The following is a 21,244-nucleotide window of genomic DNA, read 5'->3' on the forward strand; positions in this document are numbered from 1 at the left end:
TCCTGGCTGGGATCAATACAATGACATTTAAAAGAATGAGGCAGACTTTGGAGAAAATCACAAAAGAAGAATGAGACATCCGTCTTGTAATAAATGATTGACTTAAGGACTTAACAGGAGTTCTACATTAAAATTGAATCATCTTAATTATAGCATGTTATAATATTTGTCACCTGGTACGGTTATTTTTCATTAATGGTAATACCTTACATGGCATTTTACAAAGAACTTGCATACTGATTATGATATCTCATAGTAAACTTTAATACAACTCTGAAATACTGTTGTTTTGTGCTCTGCATGCGTACGCTACTTCAGGGATTTTTAAATCTTTAACTATAGTTTTACTTATATTTTTAGGAGACAAAATTTTAACTGCTCTTTTCTCAAGCCTTCCAAGACAAGTTGTACTGTACATTTATATTTCAAACATGTTAAGATATTCGACGTTTAAAAGTCACATATTGGAAAATCATTATTGTCAATAGTGTGCTGAGAGTACAATTTCTCCAGTGGTGAAGAGTTTTAGATAGATAGATAGATAGATAGATAGATAGATAGATAGATAGACAGACAGACAGATAGATGGATGATAGACAGAGATAGAGATATATTTATATATTTTTTAAATTTCAAAGTATACAATAGAGAGAGGATTGACAATTGATATGACAGATGACATATAGAGGATAGATCAATAGACAGAGAGAAACATGACCTCTGTTCTAGCTCCCGTTCTGATACTGGATTCTTGCACCTCTGACAAGTCAGTGGGTTCCCCCTCCATCCCTAAGGGCAGCAGCTAAGTTGATCAGCCATTCTCACACAAGGGACCACCGAGCTGGAGAGGCGAGAATGAGGGAGCCAGAGTGGTAGAGGTGAGGGTCCAGAACACCACGTCCCTCTTCCCATCTCTCACCGCTCCATCTGCTGGGGATAAACACCTGCACGGTATCACTGGGAAACAAGGGTCTTCTGCCCGAAACTTAACAGTCAGAGAAAATGTTTCAAAATATCACCCTACATCAGGGTTCCTTTCTAGTTCTGAAGCAGCAGTTCAGGAATAAAACCTGATTGTCTGCAGCCTTTTATAATAGCACCAAGTCATTTCTCGCTTGCATCTGCAAAAACAGTGCATTAAATGGATGGTCTGAAACATCTCCTGTGCCACTTTTTTGCTCCAATTTAATTTACAGAGTAAGGGAAGCATCAAATTTCCGTGGGAGGGAAGATTACACAAAACAGGCAGCAAGACTCCAGTCAAAGAAGTCTGGTTAACATCCTTTATCAAGGACAGAGGCTGTCAGAGGACTGCTGGATAATGTTTTTCCTCTTTGATTTACAGCACTGCAGCAATGGAAAGGGAATGTCCAAAGACATAGTCGGTTTCAACTACCCTTAGGTTAACAAACCCACTTAAAAGGACGAGAAAGATTGAAATCTTAGTGCCTCCCTCTGTCATCCGGGAAACTGTCTGGGTATCCAACCAAGGCAGAGACTTCAGTATCACTGAAAAATGCTCAAATTAACCCAAGGCTTTCTCTGACCACCATGCTCTGGGAAACACTAGTTGCCTATCTAAAAAGCAACATCTTATATCCCAAATGCTCAAGCACTGGACAAAGGGAGCTGGCTCAAACCCAGCACAAAGACAGCCACCAGCACAGAGTGTCAGTGAGTCCTAGACGGTGAAAACCAGAAACCCTGATGTGAATCTTTCCACCACACTAACCAGCGACTAAGGCGTCCTTAGGCCACCGGCTGAACCAGTCGATCGTGCACCCTGAAATAAGGGCAGGGAACTTCAAAGCTCGAGTTCGAAATTTCTCCCCGACAGGAGAAAAGCAGAGCACGATGTGGAGATTCCTTCGGACCCGGCCCATGAAGTAGTCATACAAGTTCTCGTTAGTAGGAGGGTGCCTGGGGTGTTCCTTCTTCATGACTGATGTCAGATCACTATTAATTTCATCAATTTCATCACGAGCAAATAGGTTGGAGACCTTAAAAAGAATATGTAGGCATCCAAGTTCAGCACATACATATGAAAAGCAACCAAAATAAGTGCCTCGATAGGTATGATTGTCTTTTCTCCATCTGTGTTCTTAAACTCTTCCTGTAAAAATTAACTAAACATTTTCAAGACAAAATAGACTACATTTCAAAGCATACAAATGATTCTATGATTCACTACAGTCGCAGCTCTCTAAGGGAAGAAATGTGTATACAAAACACTACCAGCTTTACTTCCAACCTCCCTATTTTTTTGTCTCTATGCTTTTATTGGGAGTTCCATTCTTTCATAGCCTAGTTTTAAAAAGCCATTACTCACACTGATCACCAGATTTCCAGTAACACTTACTCAAAACTCTAAAAGAAGAACAATAAGGAGAGCTCTAACTCTGAGGACCTCTGGAGAGAAAAACACATGGTGAGTAAGTGAGCTCCTACCTCGCCTGATGACAAAACGTTGTTCATGTATTCCAAGAATGACTCATCTTTAATCTCATTGTCTGTGAAAATAAAAGTGATTCCTTTGCCCTGCTGCCCAGCTGTTCTATACAAAACTTTCAGGTCGTCCATCAGATTCGATGTGTTGTAGGATCTAAAGAAACATTGTCATTGTGTCATTCACTGAAATATTTTCATGGGAAGAACAGAGCCCTGTTTCAGTGTTTTATGCCATTTAGCTAACCAAAGGAGGCTGATTTTGTTCCATCGTGAAGGTGTGTATTATATATGAATGTTGCTGGCTAAATGATTTTTAACATTCCACATTCCATAAAGCATTATAATTAACATCTTTATACACAAAATAACTAAAGTGCAACTCCACTCAAGAACAGAACTTCTACCATGAGCAAATATCATTTTAATGTTTACATATATGATCTTAAAAATATTTATTAGCAATGATCACATTAGCTGGAAATAATAGAATATTAAGCAATCATCTGTAATTGGCATTTTGGAAGACATCTGATAAATTAAACTAAACTAAGCTACATAAATTCAAGATTTCATCCAGTGGAGAGAAAGAGATAAATGGTGCCCTCCTCATCCCCAACAGTTACTATCTGTGCATCTCTGGATCTCTGGTTCCCTGTACAAGAATTGGTTTTCTGAGAAGAACTGGAAGCATTATGAAATGTCCCACTATCCATTTTACACTATCAAAAGCAATTTTTAGCCAATGTTAGAAAAATTTCAACGTAAATTGGTCCATTACACCAAGAATAAAAATGAAAATATTCCAATCCTAGAGCCACAGACCTAGTAAATTATTATTTGTTTTTTGTGTCATTAAATAAATTCAGAATTCAGAGCACAGTAACAAATGGCCACCTGATTTTTTCTACAGCTACTAAATATTTAACTTCCATAGTCTTTCCTTTTCTTAACATCTATCAACTAAAACCTATAGCCGGAGCATTCATTGATTTCCAAAAGGCTTCTACAGCAATGAGATCCAAGAAATAGGAGAGGAAACATCCTCCTTTAAAAAAAATGAAAAGACAAAGTAAACCATTTCATTCAAGTTTTTGTGACACAGGGAAAATTTTTAGCCCAGACCCCTGGATCCCAAGGACCTGCTACCTCAAGTGACAAGGCCTGAGACATCTGACCAAGGGTTGCGCTTCCTGAGGTGAGGATACTGCCTTCAGCTACACTGCTGTGCAGAGGCTTAAAGAGGAAGACAGTCTCTTGAAGGCTGGGGACGTGGGGAGACAAGGCAGAAGGGCAGGGGAAGGGAGGTAAAAAGGAGCAAGGCACGTGCACCAGTACCCCAGGATGAATATGGCCACTACATATCGAAATGTATACTAATTTAAAAGTCTTCCTAATAAAACAGTCAGTGAATTCAGTTTTTAAAACAAGGCAAGGAAGATCTTGGCCCTTCCTTTATTAGTGACAGATCACTGCAGAGGAACTAATTTGTCACAGTGAGCTTGGAAGGTGTGCTTGTTGAGGCATTCGGCAAAGTAGAGAGCACACTAAACCAGAACCTCGGATTGACTGCAAAAAGAAAAAAGAAAAAGTAAAAGAAAGCCTTCTCATCCACTCCCAGCTATATCTGAGATGTCAGGCAAGTCATAGCTTCTCTGAATTTCAGCAACAAGATAGGCTACTGCTATGTACTTCTCTATTCTACAAAGTACTTTAGAAAATTAAAGCAGCTTATGCATATAAACATGCTTTAAAGCGATGAGGTTTCATACAAAGATTAGGAACAAGAATTTAAGTCCAGTTCTTCTCCCATGCAGGTTATTTTTTTTTCTTTTTATCTATCTAAGCTTCCATCCACAAACTAGAAGAATTATACACAAGATAACAAGGGCTGTTTCCGACAGCCCTAATACTTGAATGAAAGAGTAATCTTTCAATTTACTCTCCTCTGTATTAACACTTCCAAAGTCTGTATTACTGTTTGGGAGGGATTATTTTCTTGTGAGATGGACCAGAAGGAGAACCTATCCTACCCATACAGAGCACACAAAGAAGGAGGTTTTGATTTACTACAATGAGAGGTCACATGTTTTAAAAGAACATTATTAATGTAAAATATTCATGATCCATGGCAAAGATTGAAAGGGAAATATGGTAAGTCAACATTCAAGGGGCTGGGGATTTAGCTCAGTGGTTCTGCCACCTGCCTCGCAAGCACAAGGTCCCAAGTTCCATCCCTGGTCCCCCCCCAAAAAAATCCAATTGAAGAACTGCCAGAGCCCACATTATTGATTATGCCCCAAACAGGCTGTAAGCAGTGCAGGCTGCAAAGAGTTAACCCCTTGGCTGACTTACTTTAAGAAGCATGTCTGCCCAAAGCTACACGTATTGCACCTTTCCCTGATTGATGAATAATAAAATTTGGTGAAAGAGACCGGCCAGTGCCTTTTGCCAAAGGAGCATTGGCCATCCCAGTGCACGTTTTCTCTTTAACTCTGTTTCAAGTTTTTCTTCCACCCTGCCTCGCCCACTGGGCAGGTGGGGACTAGAGACTCGCTGCAGGAGTCTGTGGCTGAGAAGAAAACTATTAGGATTCTTAATGTACACTTTAAAATGCATTTGTAACTTCAGGGGGCCTCTGAGACCCTTCTTCGCAATGCATTCTAGGTTAACGTCAAAGCTTTTACCTTGTTAGTGTGATCTGGAAGGAAGTATGGCCAGCAATGAAAGACGCCAACCTTGTTAGGCTCTGCTTTCCTGACCCGCCCACTCCAACAAGGAGGGCATTTCCCCGCGGAGTACGAATGACTCGAGAGATCTATAGCATGGGACAGAAAAGGCACATATTTGGTAACATGGAAATATATTATTTTTCCCACTTATACAATGTAAAAACACGGAAAAATGTAAAAAATAATCTTTTTTACAACATAAGTGTCTCTAGAATAGATTGAAGGATGCTGGTGGAGGCAGTGAGAGCATTTCTGAAATACAAGAGTTTGAGGTGCATTAAATAGGGTGAGAACAGTGGAGAACACCTTTAGGAACGACAAAGACACACAGTCCAGACTGGGTGGCTCTGTGCTTTGAAGGGCCTTGAGGAGTCTTTTTAGTTTCCCAACCTAACTCTGTTTTCATATGCAAGGCCACCAAACTTTCAGAATAATGTCTGTCTTCAGAATGTAGAGCATATAGATTAAAGTATCCTCCACCCTTGAAAAAAAAAAAACAAAGAATTTAGATAAAAGGGGGGAAAAAACTACCAACATGTGATACAGATGAAGGAATTTTTTTAAGGAAGAAGGAAATACACATAAATATTCAAAGATAGCAATAGCCAAGGTATCTATTAAGAAGTGATTAAAGGTATGTCAGGAGGCCTCTCCTTGCTAGTCAGTAACCCCAGACCATTACGAGTCCCAGTAGAAGACTACAGTCATTTGGCTCTATTTGTGATGAAGGAACTACCTAAACCACCAGGCTTCCTGCCCCACCTAGCGAGTATTCAACACAGAAGCCTTGATGATCTTTTCACCTCCTATGGCAATTGTTTTTCTTTCCTAACTTGAGTTTCAGCCTGGATTTTTTTGTTATAAAATTCACTTTTCTAAGACAAATGGTAGAAGACAAGGAAGGGCTGAGGAAAGGCCCAATTCTCCGTGGCCAGGAAATCTTCCCAGGATGCCTAGGGCTCGGCATTCTGCCAGGGTTTTGTTAAACTTCTTTCCTCAACATCTTCCTCTGGCTGGAGTATGTTCCACACCTGCTGGGTGCCTCTGGGTTTAGAATTATTCCCACCACTTCGGTGTGAACATTCTGCTCGGCACCAACTGTTCATGCACTGTCTTGAAATTATTATTTTTAGGGCCGGGGATTTTGCTCAGTGGTTCCACCGCCTGCCTCACAAGTGCAAGGACCCAAGTTCGATCCCTGGTAAAAAAAAAAAAAAACTATATATATATATATAAATATAATTTTTCATTATAGTAAAATATACATGACAAAAATCTTACCATCAGAGTCACTCTAAGTGTATAATATCATAGCATGTGGTGCTCTCACATTGTTGTGCAACCGTCATCACTGTACAACCCCAGAACTCCTTTTACCTTGAAGAACTGAAATTTTGCACTCATTAAACTCCTATTCCCTTCTCCACTCTGGCCCTGGCAACCTCCATTCTTTTTTCTGTCTTCATGAATTTTAAAACTCTACCTAATATGGGTAGATTCTTACAGCATTTGCCCTTTCTTGTCTGGCTTCTTTCACTTAGTTCAGGGTCCTTCAGGTTTATGGACTACGTGTATAATAACATTCTTTACACGGTATAAAAATAAGCAGGCTCTTCCTCGGCTTTGAACTCAGATGTCAATCGCGTTCCTCCGATGTGATGAAAACACTGAGCTGGAAGCTGTATAGCAACACTGAATAAAATTATCACATCACACATTGGAAATACACATGCTCTTATTTTAAGCCTATAAGGTGCGATATGCTGCATTTTCAGTTTAGAAATTAAACTGTACTACAGCATGGAGTTTGCCTTTAAAATGAATGCTCTCCTAGGAAATGAAATTGAGGAGGGGGTGGTGTTCAGGAAGGAGATTCCCGGAGAGGCCACCGTACCTTGACTAAGTGAACCATGGCGTCTTCAAAGAAGACCATGTCCATGCCAGCGCCGCGGACACTCTCATTGTACAGCTGCAGGAACGTGTTCAAACGCTCTTTCAGGTGACTGAAAGAGTCAATTGGCTCATAAATTTTGGGCATTTCAGCATCAGCTCCCTCAGAAGTTTCACCTTGGTGGGGAAGAAGAATCAATTTTTTTCCCACTACTTTCTTCACCCTAACTTAATACATTCATAAATCTATAATTTAACGCTGGATATAATACTAATATTCATCAAATGCCATATTAGAAAAAAAAAGTCTTAGTCTTAGAAAAAAAGGAGAAGGTAAGAAATAATAGAAGCATTAGGACTTTTCTGATCACATGCAGTTTTAGTTCTTTCTTGGTGACAAAGATCCCATTTCAACTAATGTTGCGCTCACAGAATTCAATTCATAGCCACAATTGAGCACTGCATTTCAAAGATCTTCCCAGAGATATGAGCTTAATGGCTAAGAAGAACGTCCAAAAAGGAGAGACTAATGTAAAAAAAACATGAGAGAGGTCACGAATTTACCTGACTTTTTAATAAAAACAAAGAAAAAGGGTACCACATTTGTTCAGGTAATTTCTATGATTTCAAATTCTCATTTAGTGAACATAGAAATGAATTTCAGAGCATGGGATTGAAAGATGGAGAGACAATAGAAACTTTGTTTCCTAAATGAATAAATAGATTAAATTGTTTCACTGGGGAAAAATGTATGAAAATCAATATATTTTTAAAAAATTGAAAACTCATGCTATACAGGCTTAACACTTTCCCAGTGTTGACCATAATGCCAAAGAAAAAGCTGACTTGGGTGTGTTTAAATTCGCTAACACGGGACATTACTTAACCTTATTAACCAAAGGAAAAAAGTGTCACATTATCTAATTATTTACCCTTCCAAAACAGAGGAAATAAAATAAGTACAGTAAATATGAGATAAACAATAATTTTATAAATATGCCTTTACAGGATTTTTGCACATATTTGACTTAGTTGAAAATAAAATGTGTCCACCTTTCTAACTGCTCAGCCAACAATGAACACTCCTTTGCAACTGTCACTTAGAAACTTTTGACAAAATACACGTTATCAAAACTGCTCGTTTCCAGGCACTTAGAAGATATAAATAATAGGTCTTTAAGCGTGCAATTTTATATATGCAAATAAACTTAAAATCCATCCTCAGTATTAGAGAAGGTTGTAATATTCTTTTTCTTTTCCTCATTGAGTTTATTGGTACATTTCAGGTATACAGTACAGTCACATTCATCATTGGGATCTTGTACCTCTACATGACAGGTCTTGGTTCTCATTTTTCCCCTTGTCCCTGTCCTCCCTTCACCTCCTCCTCCCTCCTCCTTTACAAACACTTTATTTCCATTTTCTCATAGTTTTCTTCTTTTCCCTTATTAGCTTTCCCCTACCCTTCCCACTTTCCCTACACCTTTAGCCCCTTTCTTCCTATTTAACATTGTTGTAATATTCTTTTTAATCCCAGTTATTTCTGAGCAGAAAAATAATTGGAACAATGCCTCTTTTCATAAGAAAAGTAATATATCTCCATTTTTCATGGGTCTATAAGCATAAAAGTTCGCCTTCATTTCACCCATCTCTTTCCAATTATATTCAATACCCTCCTCATATAATTCTGGGCTTTTCTCTTTAATTTCAACGTTCAAATGGACTGAGTGAAAATTATTTTGTCATTTTGCTTGCTTCCCTCCATTTGGCAGTGACTCTGGGCCACAGACGCCACACCGCTCTCCCGATAACGCCATCGGTTTTTCCACCTTCCCCCAACTCACATATCCACATTTCTATTCTCAGGAATAAGAATGTGAGTCAAGAAGGTTCTGAGACCCCAGCTAATGTGTGCTGGACGCTTCCTCCAGCAGACCTCGGACAGACTGCGAGTCCTGGGTACTTTCTTCTAGCCTGCCCTACCTCCTCCATATTCCACCTTGTCACCCAGGCGTGGCAAACACAAAGCTAGTTCATCTATGAACTCAAGGTGGCCGTCCTTTCATTCTGCACTTGCTGAGTACCTACAATGTCCCAGGCTTGCTTCGGTAAAGTCTCCTAATCAGAAACTCAACCCCACTAGGTGAAACGTCTCTCTTCAAGACTCCTTTCTGGGGATCCTACCGGAGAATTTCCCTCTAGGCTTTAATAGTTTACCTATAGCTTCAGGTGCATCCCGCAAGAAATCCACAAAATAAGCATCGATTCCATAATCCACCAACGGTTTTTTCTCTTCACCGAACTCTTCCTCTACCAAACTTACTAAAGTCTGATCAAACCAGGTCACATCTTCAGACGCAGTGAAGCGATCGGCTACCACACGTTTACATTCGTGTTTCCACAGCTTTAACAGCTCCTGTGGAAGGTATTGTTAAAATACCACAAAACCCCACTGCACCATAATTGTAAATTCAAGTTGAGATATTACAGAGATCATCTTTCTTGCCTTAAAATGCAACGTTTTAAAAAGTTTAGAATTTCAAGAATTTCTCTTCACTTTAATTTCACTCAAGTATATTAAAAGAAAGGTAGAGTGTATCCCTTTGCAATCTCAAAAAGAAAATATCGCTAGGCAAAAATAAAATAAAATAAGATAAGATAAAAATCTCTCTGATCAACCAGCAAACTAAATTCTATGAAGAAGTCTTAAATTTGTGATTAATTAGTCTTTTTGAGAAAGATACCTATATTCATGTGACCAGGAAATAGTATAAAATATAGTGTGCGAAAAACAAAACAAAAAAAAAAAAACAGAAAGAAAGATGGGGAGGCAGGCCAGCCTCCTCATATCACTTGACCAGGCCTTGACATACTGGACGTTTACATAACAGGTCTAGTTTGAAGAAAACCCTTAAAACCTAGGGACAATCGTATTCAAGCATATATACAAAAGCTCATTTTTGAATTAAATGAATTTTTCTACTCTGCTGCTTCTTTCCAATTTCACCAATGCACACAACTCTTTTAGTGCAACTTGTTACATGGAACGAAAAGATTGTGGGTGATTAACAATAAAGCGATTTATTTTCATTCTGAATGTTTATTTATAAAAATAACTACTTCTTAAAGTTAAAATGCCAAGTTTAAAATATGAAGTCTATATTACAGAATTAAATCAATGATTATTCTATTTAGTATAAGAAAAAGATCTTGTGATGGGAAAACAAAGTTAATTGCTTCATTTATTCTACTCACTAGGAAATAATTGTACATTTTCCTAAACATAAACTTAATTTAATTAAAAATTTTAATAGAAGATTTCTGATGAGTTTACTTTTTCCTTACATTAGTTGAAAACCAGTGACAAAAGGAATATGCACGGTGAAAGAACCCAAAATATTTTCAAAATTCATGTAAAAAATAAATTAATAAAGATACTTAGGATTCATGATAAAAAGCAATGTTATTTGTTTTTCTCTTGAAAGGATCACTTACATCTGGTTGTTTGATGACCTCTGAAGTACTTTTCAACATCCCCTGCCAGATCCTAGAAAGATCTCGAAGGTTAAATACATAATGGAATTTTGCAGGTGTAGGGAGCATTTTAATCTTGGTCATCTGCCATAGTCGGCGTGTGAGAGGCACCAGTTTCATCACCAAATTTCTCACTTCCTCTGAGAAACCCCTCTGGGTGCAGTAGTAGCCTGCTCCGATCACACCTGAGAGAGGAGGAAATCACAGCATTTTGACTCATCATTCAAAGACGCTCACTTAGAATGAAAAGTACTGTAACAGCTTTTGCACAAATGAAATTAGACTTTAACAGCCACATATTGAAAAAAGTATGTGTTAATGTTCTGTTTCTTTCCCAAACATCTAAAGATAGTTATAGGTTCAAGTAAGTTGTAATTTAAAATAATGAAGACTTGATTAAGAAATGCTAGTGAGGGCTTGGGGATACCCCTCAGTGGTGGAGCACTTGATTAGCTGCTGTAAAGCCTGGGTTCCATGCCCAGCACTGCAAAAGGAGAGAAAGAAAGAATGGCAGAGAGAGGAGAGGGAGAGGAGGGAATCACTGACTACCCCAGCTGCACTAATTCAATGTTATTAAACCGGTTATTAAACTGATAAGCATATAAAGCAGATATAGAAAAAGACAAGTGAAATCTTTTCAAACATTCTCTATGATTTCTCCATTTTGTTGCCTTCTTGAGTATTACAAAATATTTTATATACTTTATGTGCAAAATTCTGCAGGCAACAGAAAAGTGATAATAGTCATCTCCTCCATAATCGACTGTCTCCAAGTTTACATACTTCAAATGTTGCTTGATTTCCAAACCTTGCTCACTGATGTTTCTAAGGCAGATCACTGCCACACTGTACTAGCCCAGGGTGCTAAGATGACATTTTTGTCTTCCAGAAATTAATTAGGTCAAATTTAATGAGTTTTTCTCAGTAGCAGCTTCAGAATTTGTAAATTAACACCTAAGAAGGAGGTGTCCATAACTTCATACTATTTTTCTGCAAAGACTAATTCCAAAATCAGTCATGAATGCATTTGTGTTACTCAGCTGAATACATACAGTTATATATTAGGCTAGCGGTTCCTCCATTATATTATGTCACTTTATTCAGTCAGTAATTGAGTATAGTCCTGCCCATTGCTCTGATGACCAGACTGGGTCTCTTTTCTGCCTTTATCTTATCTGTTCTTCATTTCTTTAGTCAAAAGCATCATAGGGGTCGGCTAAACTATCAGATACACATACTTCTAACACAGAATTATAGTAACCACCCTTCCGTGAGGAAACCATCTCATCCCCATGTTCACTGAATGTTCACTGAGCATGTCACCTTCTTTCTTAAGAAGTTTGCAACCAATATGTAAGTAAGAAAAACAGGTACAAAAGACTCACTAAAGCATCCGGGTCTGTGTATCTCTGTAGTAAATCTCTATAGGAAGCAAAATGCACTGCTAGAAAGTGATGAAGCAATAGATAGGGTGTCACCCAGTGTTCTTTCTGGGCTGAGCTCAGCTGGGAAGGTTCTGGTAGGAAGCTCAGCAAGCACACCTCAGGAATGTCACACTGACACGCATCTTACCAAAGATCTTGTCCATGGAAGCCTCCGAGGGCAGGGTGCAGTTAAAGACAGAGAACTGCCTCTTCAGTCTCTGCGGGATGTCATTGCGTCCACCACCGGGGTGGGTCATGGCAGCCAGGAACTGGACGTCCACAATGCTGGTGAATTCCCCAGGCTTCTCCAGGTTATAGAATCCATTCTGTTCCATCAGCTGCCGGACGATCTCATTGGTAACCTAAGAATGACAAGTTTCAGAACTAAATGCCATTCCTCGTGCCCCCAGCACTGAAACCTGTGAGGTTGGCTACAGGGTGGGGTTTATTAGAATTCAGGAATGGGATGTTGAAAAGTAGAAAAATAAAACAATACACAATGGAATCAATATACCTGATCTCCCCATTCATTGATTATTGGCATATTCACATCATCAATAAAAATAGTCATCTTCTTTCCTGCAGGAGGGCCATATGTTGTACCCATGCGTTTATCCACATAACTCTCTATTGTCCTCTGTTAAACAGGAAAGCCAACAGAGATGTCTGTGAGTGTGACATGGTATTGTTTAAAAGCAAAATGAAAAAACAGAACATCAGACCTCGCAAGAATTGCTTAGGGAAAAAATCAAAATCTCCTCCTTAATTCTGGCAAATAAGTCAGAATGACACAAATTACTTTGCATAATGTTCTTGACCTTTGGAAATCCCGTTTAATTTAGGAAGAAGTGAAGCTGTAACCAATGTCAGTTTTGAATGGATGAGTCTCTCCCATTCATTTTGGTTTGTTTTTGTACCTATGTAAGAGAAGTATAGCTTCCATTACTCAAAGGTCCTAGTCCTGTCAAAAGTTTCCTACAGTGAAAGGCAATATTAAATAGGGCTGCTATCAAGGAGCTTGTTCAGTCTGCACTGCAAGTTGCAGGGCCTGTCCGACTGAAGGCTGCTGGCCTCAATGAGAAGGATGCTAACTGGCTTCTGCAACACAACCCAGAACCACTACTTTGGGCAATCACACTGATCACTTCTCATCACCCAACACGAGAGAGACAACAACGTCCACTCGGCTCTCCTCTCTCATTTCTGCGTTCTGAGATTAGGCGATAGAAAAGGCCACTCTGTGCTCTATAAAAACCTTCCTGGCAATGTGAAAAAGAACACAGAAACTGATGCAAGGGATACTTGAAGTGTTACAGAGGATAGAGAAGGACCTCCAACTCCTGACAGTGGTCTTCTCATTCCTGTAGTAGTGCAATACAGTTTGGAAATCTAAAAGTCATTTTAAATGTACGCACTAGACAACCAGAGTTTAGCACAGAGGAAAAAATAGAAAGGGCTTCAGAGTTCTCTTACTCCAGAAGCTCAAAATCTTAAAGCCTCGTGTGATACCCATCACTGTAGGAATCTGCTGCTGTGTTATTTTAAATCATTTTAGAGATGATGTAGAAGGATAGGAAGAGGCACCAGTATGTTGAGATAAAATGGATTCTCCTATCCAAAAAAAATTATTTCATGATTAAAGTGTAAACCAATTAAAAACAACTTCAATTATCAAGATACAACCACAAAATACAACAAGACACATGCAAAAATGCATGTCTATCTTTGGAAATCTTCACGGTAATCATGCATTCTAAGTTTCCATTATCATTTTCGTTAACAGCAAGATATATGAAAAATTTCCCTGCTTTAATGGAAATATGCATAAATATATCTCAACTCATTACAAAACAAATCTCCCATGAATCAGAACAATTGCAAAAATAATTTCATATTCCCGATATAAAAACATACCATTTAATGCACGAGGCTAAATTTAGCTCTGCTTTCAATAAATTAAACACATAAGCCCATTAATAATCTCCTGACAACCTCCTATGGCAAACCAGAGCCTTCCAGACATTCTATGTCTGTTAATGAGAATTCTCTGGTGTGTGAAGATTTTATGTCTTGTGAGGCCTTCTAAGAGCTAAAAGCCACAGGTGGGATAATTAGAATGGAAGAGAAAATACCCTCACACCTACCTTTCTTCACCTTTATTACGAGTCTAATTCCTTAAAATGACTAGTAAGTTATAGATGTCATAAAAGAACCAAGTAGACAGAAACAAAGCGAGAAATGTAAAGTAGCTTGTGAGCCCAGAAGTTCAAACTTCCTTTTATTTTCAGAAATTGCTGCCCAATCCATAGTAATCTAGTGAGTCATGAAGTTTGATGAGGCCTCTTACAGTCTGAAACAAAACATCTGCATCTTCTATTGGAGGTGTTTCCTTGGACCGGCATCTGCAGCTGGACTTGCAGGCATGGATGCTCCAGAGCACCAGAAAAACAACATAGCCAAATCTAAACTTCTCTTTCTTAGTTACCACAAAGTCTGTTTCTCTTCTAGGTGCGCACAGCAGAGATCTGCATCAATTACCTAACCCCCCCATCCAAACATTTCCCCATTGTATGTCCCCAGGATCGAAGGTACTCCGGGCAATGAACTGAAGGTACTCTACCACTGAGCTGCAACCACAGCCTCTTTTTTATTTTTTTGAGACAGTCTCACTAAATTGCCCAGATGGAGCTTGACTTTGCAGTCCTTCTCCCACAGCACTGAGATTATAGGTATGCACTCTCTTATTCCTAGGCCTTTTTAAGTATCTCCTCCTCACCAAACGATGATTTACCCTTATTCAGTTATTTGTGTTTCTCATGGGGATCAATGTCATGGTCTCTTAAACTGCCATCCCTATCATGAGTCAATCCTAGATGCTTCTTTATAAATCATATAAAATATCTGTATTACATGACTTAAAACATTATCTAAATTCTCTGTCTTCCCAATAACCCAATCTTGAGGTTAGAGTGTGTGCATGGGGCCCCTGAGGTCTGTGTGTTGAAGGATTGGTTACAAGGGTGAAGGATTGGGAGGTGTTGTGGATTTCTACAACTTTGTGTCACGGGAAGGATGCCCTCAAAGGAGATTAGGGGTCCCCAGGGGTCTCGGTTTCTCTCTGCTTCTTGGTTCATGGTATAAGCAATTGTTCTGAAATTCACACCATCAAAGGTCAAAAGCAATAAATTCACCCAATCCTGAACTGGATCTCAAGAAAACATGTGCAGAATAAACCACTTCTTGTTGTAAGTTTATTATCTTGGGTACTTTGTTCTTGCCACAAAATACTGACTAATAAAATCTATGTGAAGAATTACTGTTGGATGATCTTTGCAGTGTTCTTCTGCCCATGTTCTCCCCAATCTCTTTGCTCTGTGTTTCCATCCCATCCATTGTCTTGGTGGCATAGACCCTCACACAGTTAATAAAACCCAGTAGGAATATTCATTTATTAGATCACTTTCTGATCTTCTCTTGAATGTCAGGAGCTCAGGTTCTTTGTTGATCTAATTCCTCATTCCATCCTCAGTGTCCAGACAACTGTCAGCTATTAAATATTTTCTCAGGAAAATATCTGATATATAATAAATACGAGAAACCCAGAATCATCTTTCGCTTTTCTCTCTCTCCCCTATGCTTCTGCTCCAAGAACAGCCACTCACCTGCCACAAGTTCCACTGGTCTCACTGCCTAACCATACTGTGGACGTATCCATGTCATCTCAACTCCCGCTTCTACTATGCTGGTCCAGCCCCACCTCCCTCTGAAGGAATTTGCTGGATTTATTGCTACTGTGTCCTCTCAGTTCTGAGTACAGCCATCTCTCTCCCACCTTGTTCTCCAACTGAAAGCAAGAACGAACTTCCTGTGGGCATTGTGAATCCTCCAGGGCTTCTCATTAGTGACTTTTAAGGACTCTACAGCATGGGCTGCTTACCCCTCCAGGCTCATCTCTAGACTGTCCTCAGTTTCTATGTTCCAATCCCTCCCATCTTTAATTAAGTCTACTGTACTCAGATAAAAATAAAACACACACCATGAAGTAAGGCTCATCTCACAGGCTGGCTTACAGACTTCATTATGGGAATCTTCTTTATATACTCCTTAGAATAGCCATGTCTAAACACTGCAAAATCTCTCCCAATTAGCATTAGCCAAACACACTGTGAAATATTGACTTAGATGAGTGATCTTCCATAAACGTCCCTTCCTTGAGGCCAGCTATTGATTATTTAGAAATTGAAATCTCTAACAGGATTGGACTAAGGGCAATCTATGCTTCTTTGGGAATAAACAATAACTTTACTTTACAAATGAAGAATCCTCATTAGCATGATATTGTCTTATACAATCCATAAACAAGATTCTGATCTCGTCTATCTGCAGAGACATGAGACACCAACAATAATCCCAGTTGCAACCGTGATGTTTTAAGATATAACATCTAGGTAATTAGAGAACCGAGTATTTTTAGGAATGGAGGTAAGAAATGTTCTCACTCTTTGTGGTAAGTCAGGACCCCTAACCCAGGGCCAATTCAATTTTCTGAATTAATTTCTTAAAAGACAATTCTGCTTTTTTAACTTCTTAAAATTGACATAAATATTAAAGTTCTTCCAGACAGTGGACAACTCTTTTATTACATTATGTCTCTAATTCCCTAAAAAAAAATAATTCCTTTCTCCTCTGGGCTTTATAGTCCTTGCATTACACCACACATGGCACTTAGCACATAGGCTATATTTAGCTGTGCATGTGTCTGTTTCCCTAGCCAGATAAGGGAGGACCTGTGTAACGGAGGCAGTTTAGGCAAGGTGTGCTATAACTGAGGAGCTTATGCATTGCAGAGTTCTTGGATTCACCATTCACACGAGTGTCTCCAACAACAAAACACAGCATAAAATCTGCATACTGACCTTACACAACAGCTGTGAGTTTAAAGGCAGAAAAGAAGAGGTTAAACGATTGTTTCTCTAACATATTAGCCTTGTGGTTCCATGTGTCAAAATATTTCTGAATCACAGTTTAGAAGAACATGTATAAAGGTATGTAAATCATATATATTATATGTATATGCATGTATGTTATGTATAGGTATATAAGTACATCCAACAAGATATTATGCATAAATGATATATGAAAAAAGAATTTTACAAAAAATGTAAAGGTGCTTTATTATTTGTATGGAAGTCTAAGTCATTTTTCATAAATATGATATACAATCAAATTGAAATACAAAATATACTTAATTTTAGGTTTTCATATGTGTACTACTAGCTCAAATACAAAAATAGAGAGCTTATTCTCTGCCTTAATATCGTCCCATTTTGCTGTGATTCACTAGAAGCAAATGAAAGCAGTCATACATTAGCAAAGTTTAATGTGCTCAACAGTAATTCTAAAACGTAAAATCAGTATGGATAAAAATGTGAAAAATACAGTGATGCATAACTGGAAGTTTAAAAGTACACAGTGCCCCAAGTGGTACATCAGCTGATTGAGTACTAATAAGGCTAAAGAAAACGCAATGGGAGGAAGCAGCTGAACAGGCACAGGTGAGCAAACCAGGATTGGGTGTCTATTTTAGATTTCACCGCCAGCTACCGGCTGAATTCACATAGTGCTTCACTATCCTTCCAAAAAGTGTATTAATGTAAAGAGTGAAATACGACATTGTAGGACAGCCTTGCCATTAAAAGATATGTACACCGATTATATATTGGAATTCCATTAAAACCAGTCATCAAACTGTACTCTGACCAGCCCAATGTAATCTCTAAGACCACGGGGACTCCTGCAGCTGACAAAGACAAGACTGGAGGGGTCTCGGGAGCCCAGCATGTTCCTGGTTACATGTTCCATAGGTTAATTCTCTGCTAAGATGTCCTTCAGAAAAGTGTTTCTCGATCTAGAAAAAAGAAAAAATTGAGCCCTCTCCCGCCTGGAGCCGCCATCCTCCAGCGCCAGGAAGGTACCCCTGAACCTCCATAACTCCTCCCCCCACACACACGCGCACTCTCAGACCTCCTGATTGTGCCAGTCTTTGGACCCACTCTGCAGAGGCAGAGGTGGTCATAAAGGGCATTTTTCTGAGTTCCCAACTTTGAACATCTTTAAAGAAAGGGTGTGGGAAACCTGTAGTAGAACAGTGTGGAGTTCAACCATTCAGAAGGTTGGGGAACTCAATCTGGGCCTTGCAGCCCGAGGTCAGTCAGCGTCATGGGGTTCAGCCATCAGGTAACTGAGATCAGGGGTCTTGCGTCCTAGCTCTGTCTGAGCCATTAAATGGTAAATATACTATATTGAAAAGTTTGTTCACTGCAGACTTGTTCTGGACTGCTTCTTGATTTCAATATAATTCAAATGGTTTAAGGGTGATAGGCTAGTGACTATCACAGGTGCTCACTTTCCAAGTTGTGCTTGATCATAATGTGCTGCTGATGGTATCAGTTGGGATAAAGGATTGTGGTTGATTTGATGAGCTGTTTTCTCTGATGTTATGAAGATGAGAATGTCTGTGGGTCTATTAAAAACAGTAGAGGGTCATGAGAAATCGATCCAACAACTCCTAGATGAAGCAAAGAAGAATAACATAAGACTGATAGGAATACATGAAGTAGCAGGAGAAAATACAAATGACTTTAAAAAGCTGTTCGCAGAATTAATGACAGAAAACTTACCAAACAGAGGGGAAGAATTTGACAATCAGATAACTGAGGCATATAGGACCCCAACTATCCACAATCAAAAAAAATCTACACCTAGACATATAATAATCAAGATCCCAGAAACCCAACAGAAGAACAAAATACTACAAGCAGTAAGAGAAAAGAAACAAATCACATGCAAAGGAAAGCCCATCAGAATCACAGCAGACTTTTCAACACAAACCTTTAGGTTAAGGAGAGCCTGGAATGAGACATTTCAAGTACTAAAAGAAAACAACCTCTGACCTAGACTGATGTATCCTGCAAAAACTCTCTTTCAAAATGGATGGGGAAATAAGATACTTCCATGACAAAGAACACCTGAGAAACTACATGAATACTAAAACAGCACTACAAGCAATTCTAAACAAGATCCTAGAAAAAGACAATGAAGGCAACAACACCATGAGGCCCAAGAGAGCAAATCAAATAGGCAAGGCAAGAAATTAAAAGGAGAAGGCGAAAAAGCAAAGAGTCAGCAAAAGGCCAATAACATGTCAATAATAAGTCAGTACATATCAGTTATAACCATCAATGTAATGGCCTCAACTTACCAATCAAGAGAAATAGACTGGCAGGATGGAATAAGAAGCAAAATCCAACAATATGTTATATACAAGAAACACACCTAGTGCAAAAAGAAGCCCATAGACTGAAAGTGAAAGGATAGAAAACAATTCTCCATGTGACAGGAGCCCAGCAAAAAGCAGGGGTAGTAATCTTATTTTCAGACAAAGCAAATTTCAAACCAAAACTGATTCTAGTATTGTTGATGTAGGACAGTACTGCATCATACCTCTGTGAATGTAAAATATCTTGTACCTGCTTTATGATATGTAGTGACCATGCTTTATCAGAGCTATATTTAATGATATTACTGTAGAATGTTCTCTTTCCAGATGATGATTAAGATGCTAATAAAAAAAAATGGTGCTAGGTACCACAACAGCAACAGAACTGTGCTATTTTCTGGATATTATTCTTTTCTTTGTTTTTTTGTTTTTGTTTTTTTAATGGAATGTGCTGAATGTCTATAATTTTGTTCAGATGACTGCAGAACCTGGAAAAGCTGTTGCTGCTATTGATGTATAACATACTGCTATTATTGGTCTTTTTATATAAATAAATAAAAAAAATATATATATATATATATAACTTGAATTTTTGGAAACTTTAATGGTGCTCTCAACTTTGGAAAAAGTTATCCCAATTTACTGTGTTGAAATGCTATTTTTTTAAATGTTAATTTTTTAAATTTTTTTTCCATTTGTACAGGTGTAATGCACTGTATTAAATATGTAAGGTCATATCTACATGGGTTTGATTACAGAAACTAATAAAGTATTCTCTAAATAATGAAAAGAATAAGATAAGACTACAAGAGCAAGAAACAATTTAAATATGTTAAGGGACCATTTTCATCTTCAGAATTAAGGATTATTTTAATCTTACATCATTGCCTTTTCTCTTTTACTTTCCTTTTTAGTTTTATTTTAGGATTCCCTATTTTTAATGTTCATACAGAGATTTCTTTAACTGAAATACCAAATAGTTTCTGTGGTGTGAAAAACTATAACAGTACACAGGATCCTAATGAGATAATTAATAATGTGAAACGGGAAGTAAAGGGCTAAAGGTGTAGGGAAAGTGGGAAGGGTGGGGGAAAGGTAATAAGGGAGAGGAAAAAAATATGAGAAACTGAAAAAATGGAAATAAAGTGTTTATAAATGGGGAGGGAAAGATGGGGTGGAGGGAGGGCAAGGACAAGGGGAAAAAATGAGAATCAAGACCTATTATGTAAAGGTACAAAATCCCAATGATGAATGTAACTGTATTGTATACCTAGATTGTACCAATAAACTCAATAAAAAGAAAAAAATACTGAATTTCCTTCCAGGCTTTTCAATCTTCATTTTTAAAAATTAAAATCTATGCTTATGCAACCACTTGTAAGATGGCTTAGTATATTCTGGGGCCTGCCTTGCAAGCACAAGGGCCTGAGTTCAATCCCCAGTACCCCCCTAAAAAAAATCTTAGCTGAAAGGAATTCCAGCTTACAGTAGATCTCCCTCTCCCTCTCTCTCTCTCTCTCTCTCTCTCTCTCTCTCTCCAAACTAGATGCTTTGAGTAGTGACATGGTGGTTGCAGTTATTAATCTGAGACACTGGAAGTCAATTGGCCTGGCAAAGAGGACCATACTGTCTACCTACTGAGAAGAACGGGATGGAGAAAACAAAGAGAACCCTAGCGGGAGCAAGCTGACTAGGAGATGAGTGCTCCTGACAGGACAGCGCACCATCACAGTAACAGACAGGGACACACAGTGCTGGCTCCTCTGCAATTTCAATTCGGATGGGATCCAGAGAAGTGGGAAACTCAGAGACAAATGGTCTGCTCCATCAGCCCTGTTCAGTATGAATGACTGAAAATCACAGTGAGAAAGTTAATTACAGCAGTTTGGCTAATTGAAAGCTTTCTAAAGCTAATGAGCCTCGCTTAACAAAGAGCCTTG

General features: G+C 38.6%; 1 protein-coding gene across 1 annotated transcript in view; it reads right to left on the reverse strand.

Annotated features, from left to right (window-relative positions):
* The window catches only part of Dnah5 (dynein axonemal heavy chain 5), a 316,139-nt gene that overhangs the window by 105,348 nt on the left and 189,547 nt on the right, over positions 1 to 21,244 (reverse strand). Inside the window, 8 exon segments of the mRNA XM_019208553.2 lie at positions 1,733 to 2,000; positions 2,449 to 2,602; positions 5,133 to 5,263; positions 7,072 to 7,244; positions 9,285 to 9,483; positions 10,563 to 10,786; positions 12,174 to 12,387; positions 12,540 to 12,662. Coding sequence (XP_019064098.1) covers positions 1,733 to 2,000; positions 2,449 to 2,602; positions 5,133 to 5,263; positions 7,072 to 7,244; positions 9,285 to 9,483; positions 10,563 to 10,786; positions 12,174 to 12,387; positions 12,540 to 12,662 — 1,486 coding nt within the window.

The sequence above is a fragment of the Fukomys damarensis genome, unplaced genomic scaffold (genome assembly GCF_012274545.1).
Source record: "Fukomys damarensis isolate Sample0158 unplaced genomic scaffold, DMR_v1.0_HiC HiC_scaffold_1, whole genome shotgun sequence".
Lineage (NCBI taxonomy): Eukaryota > Metazoa > Chordata > Mammalia > Rodentia > Bathyergidae > Fukomys > Fukomys damarensis.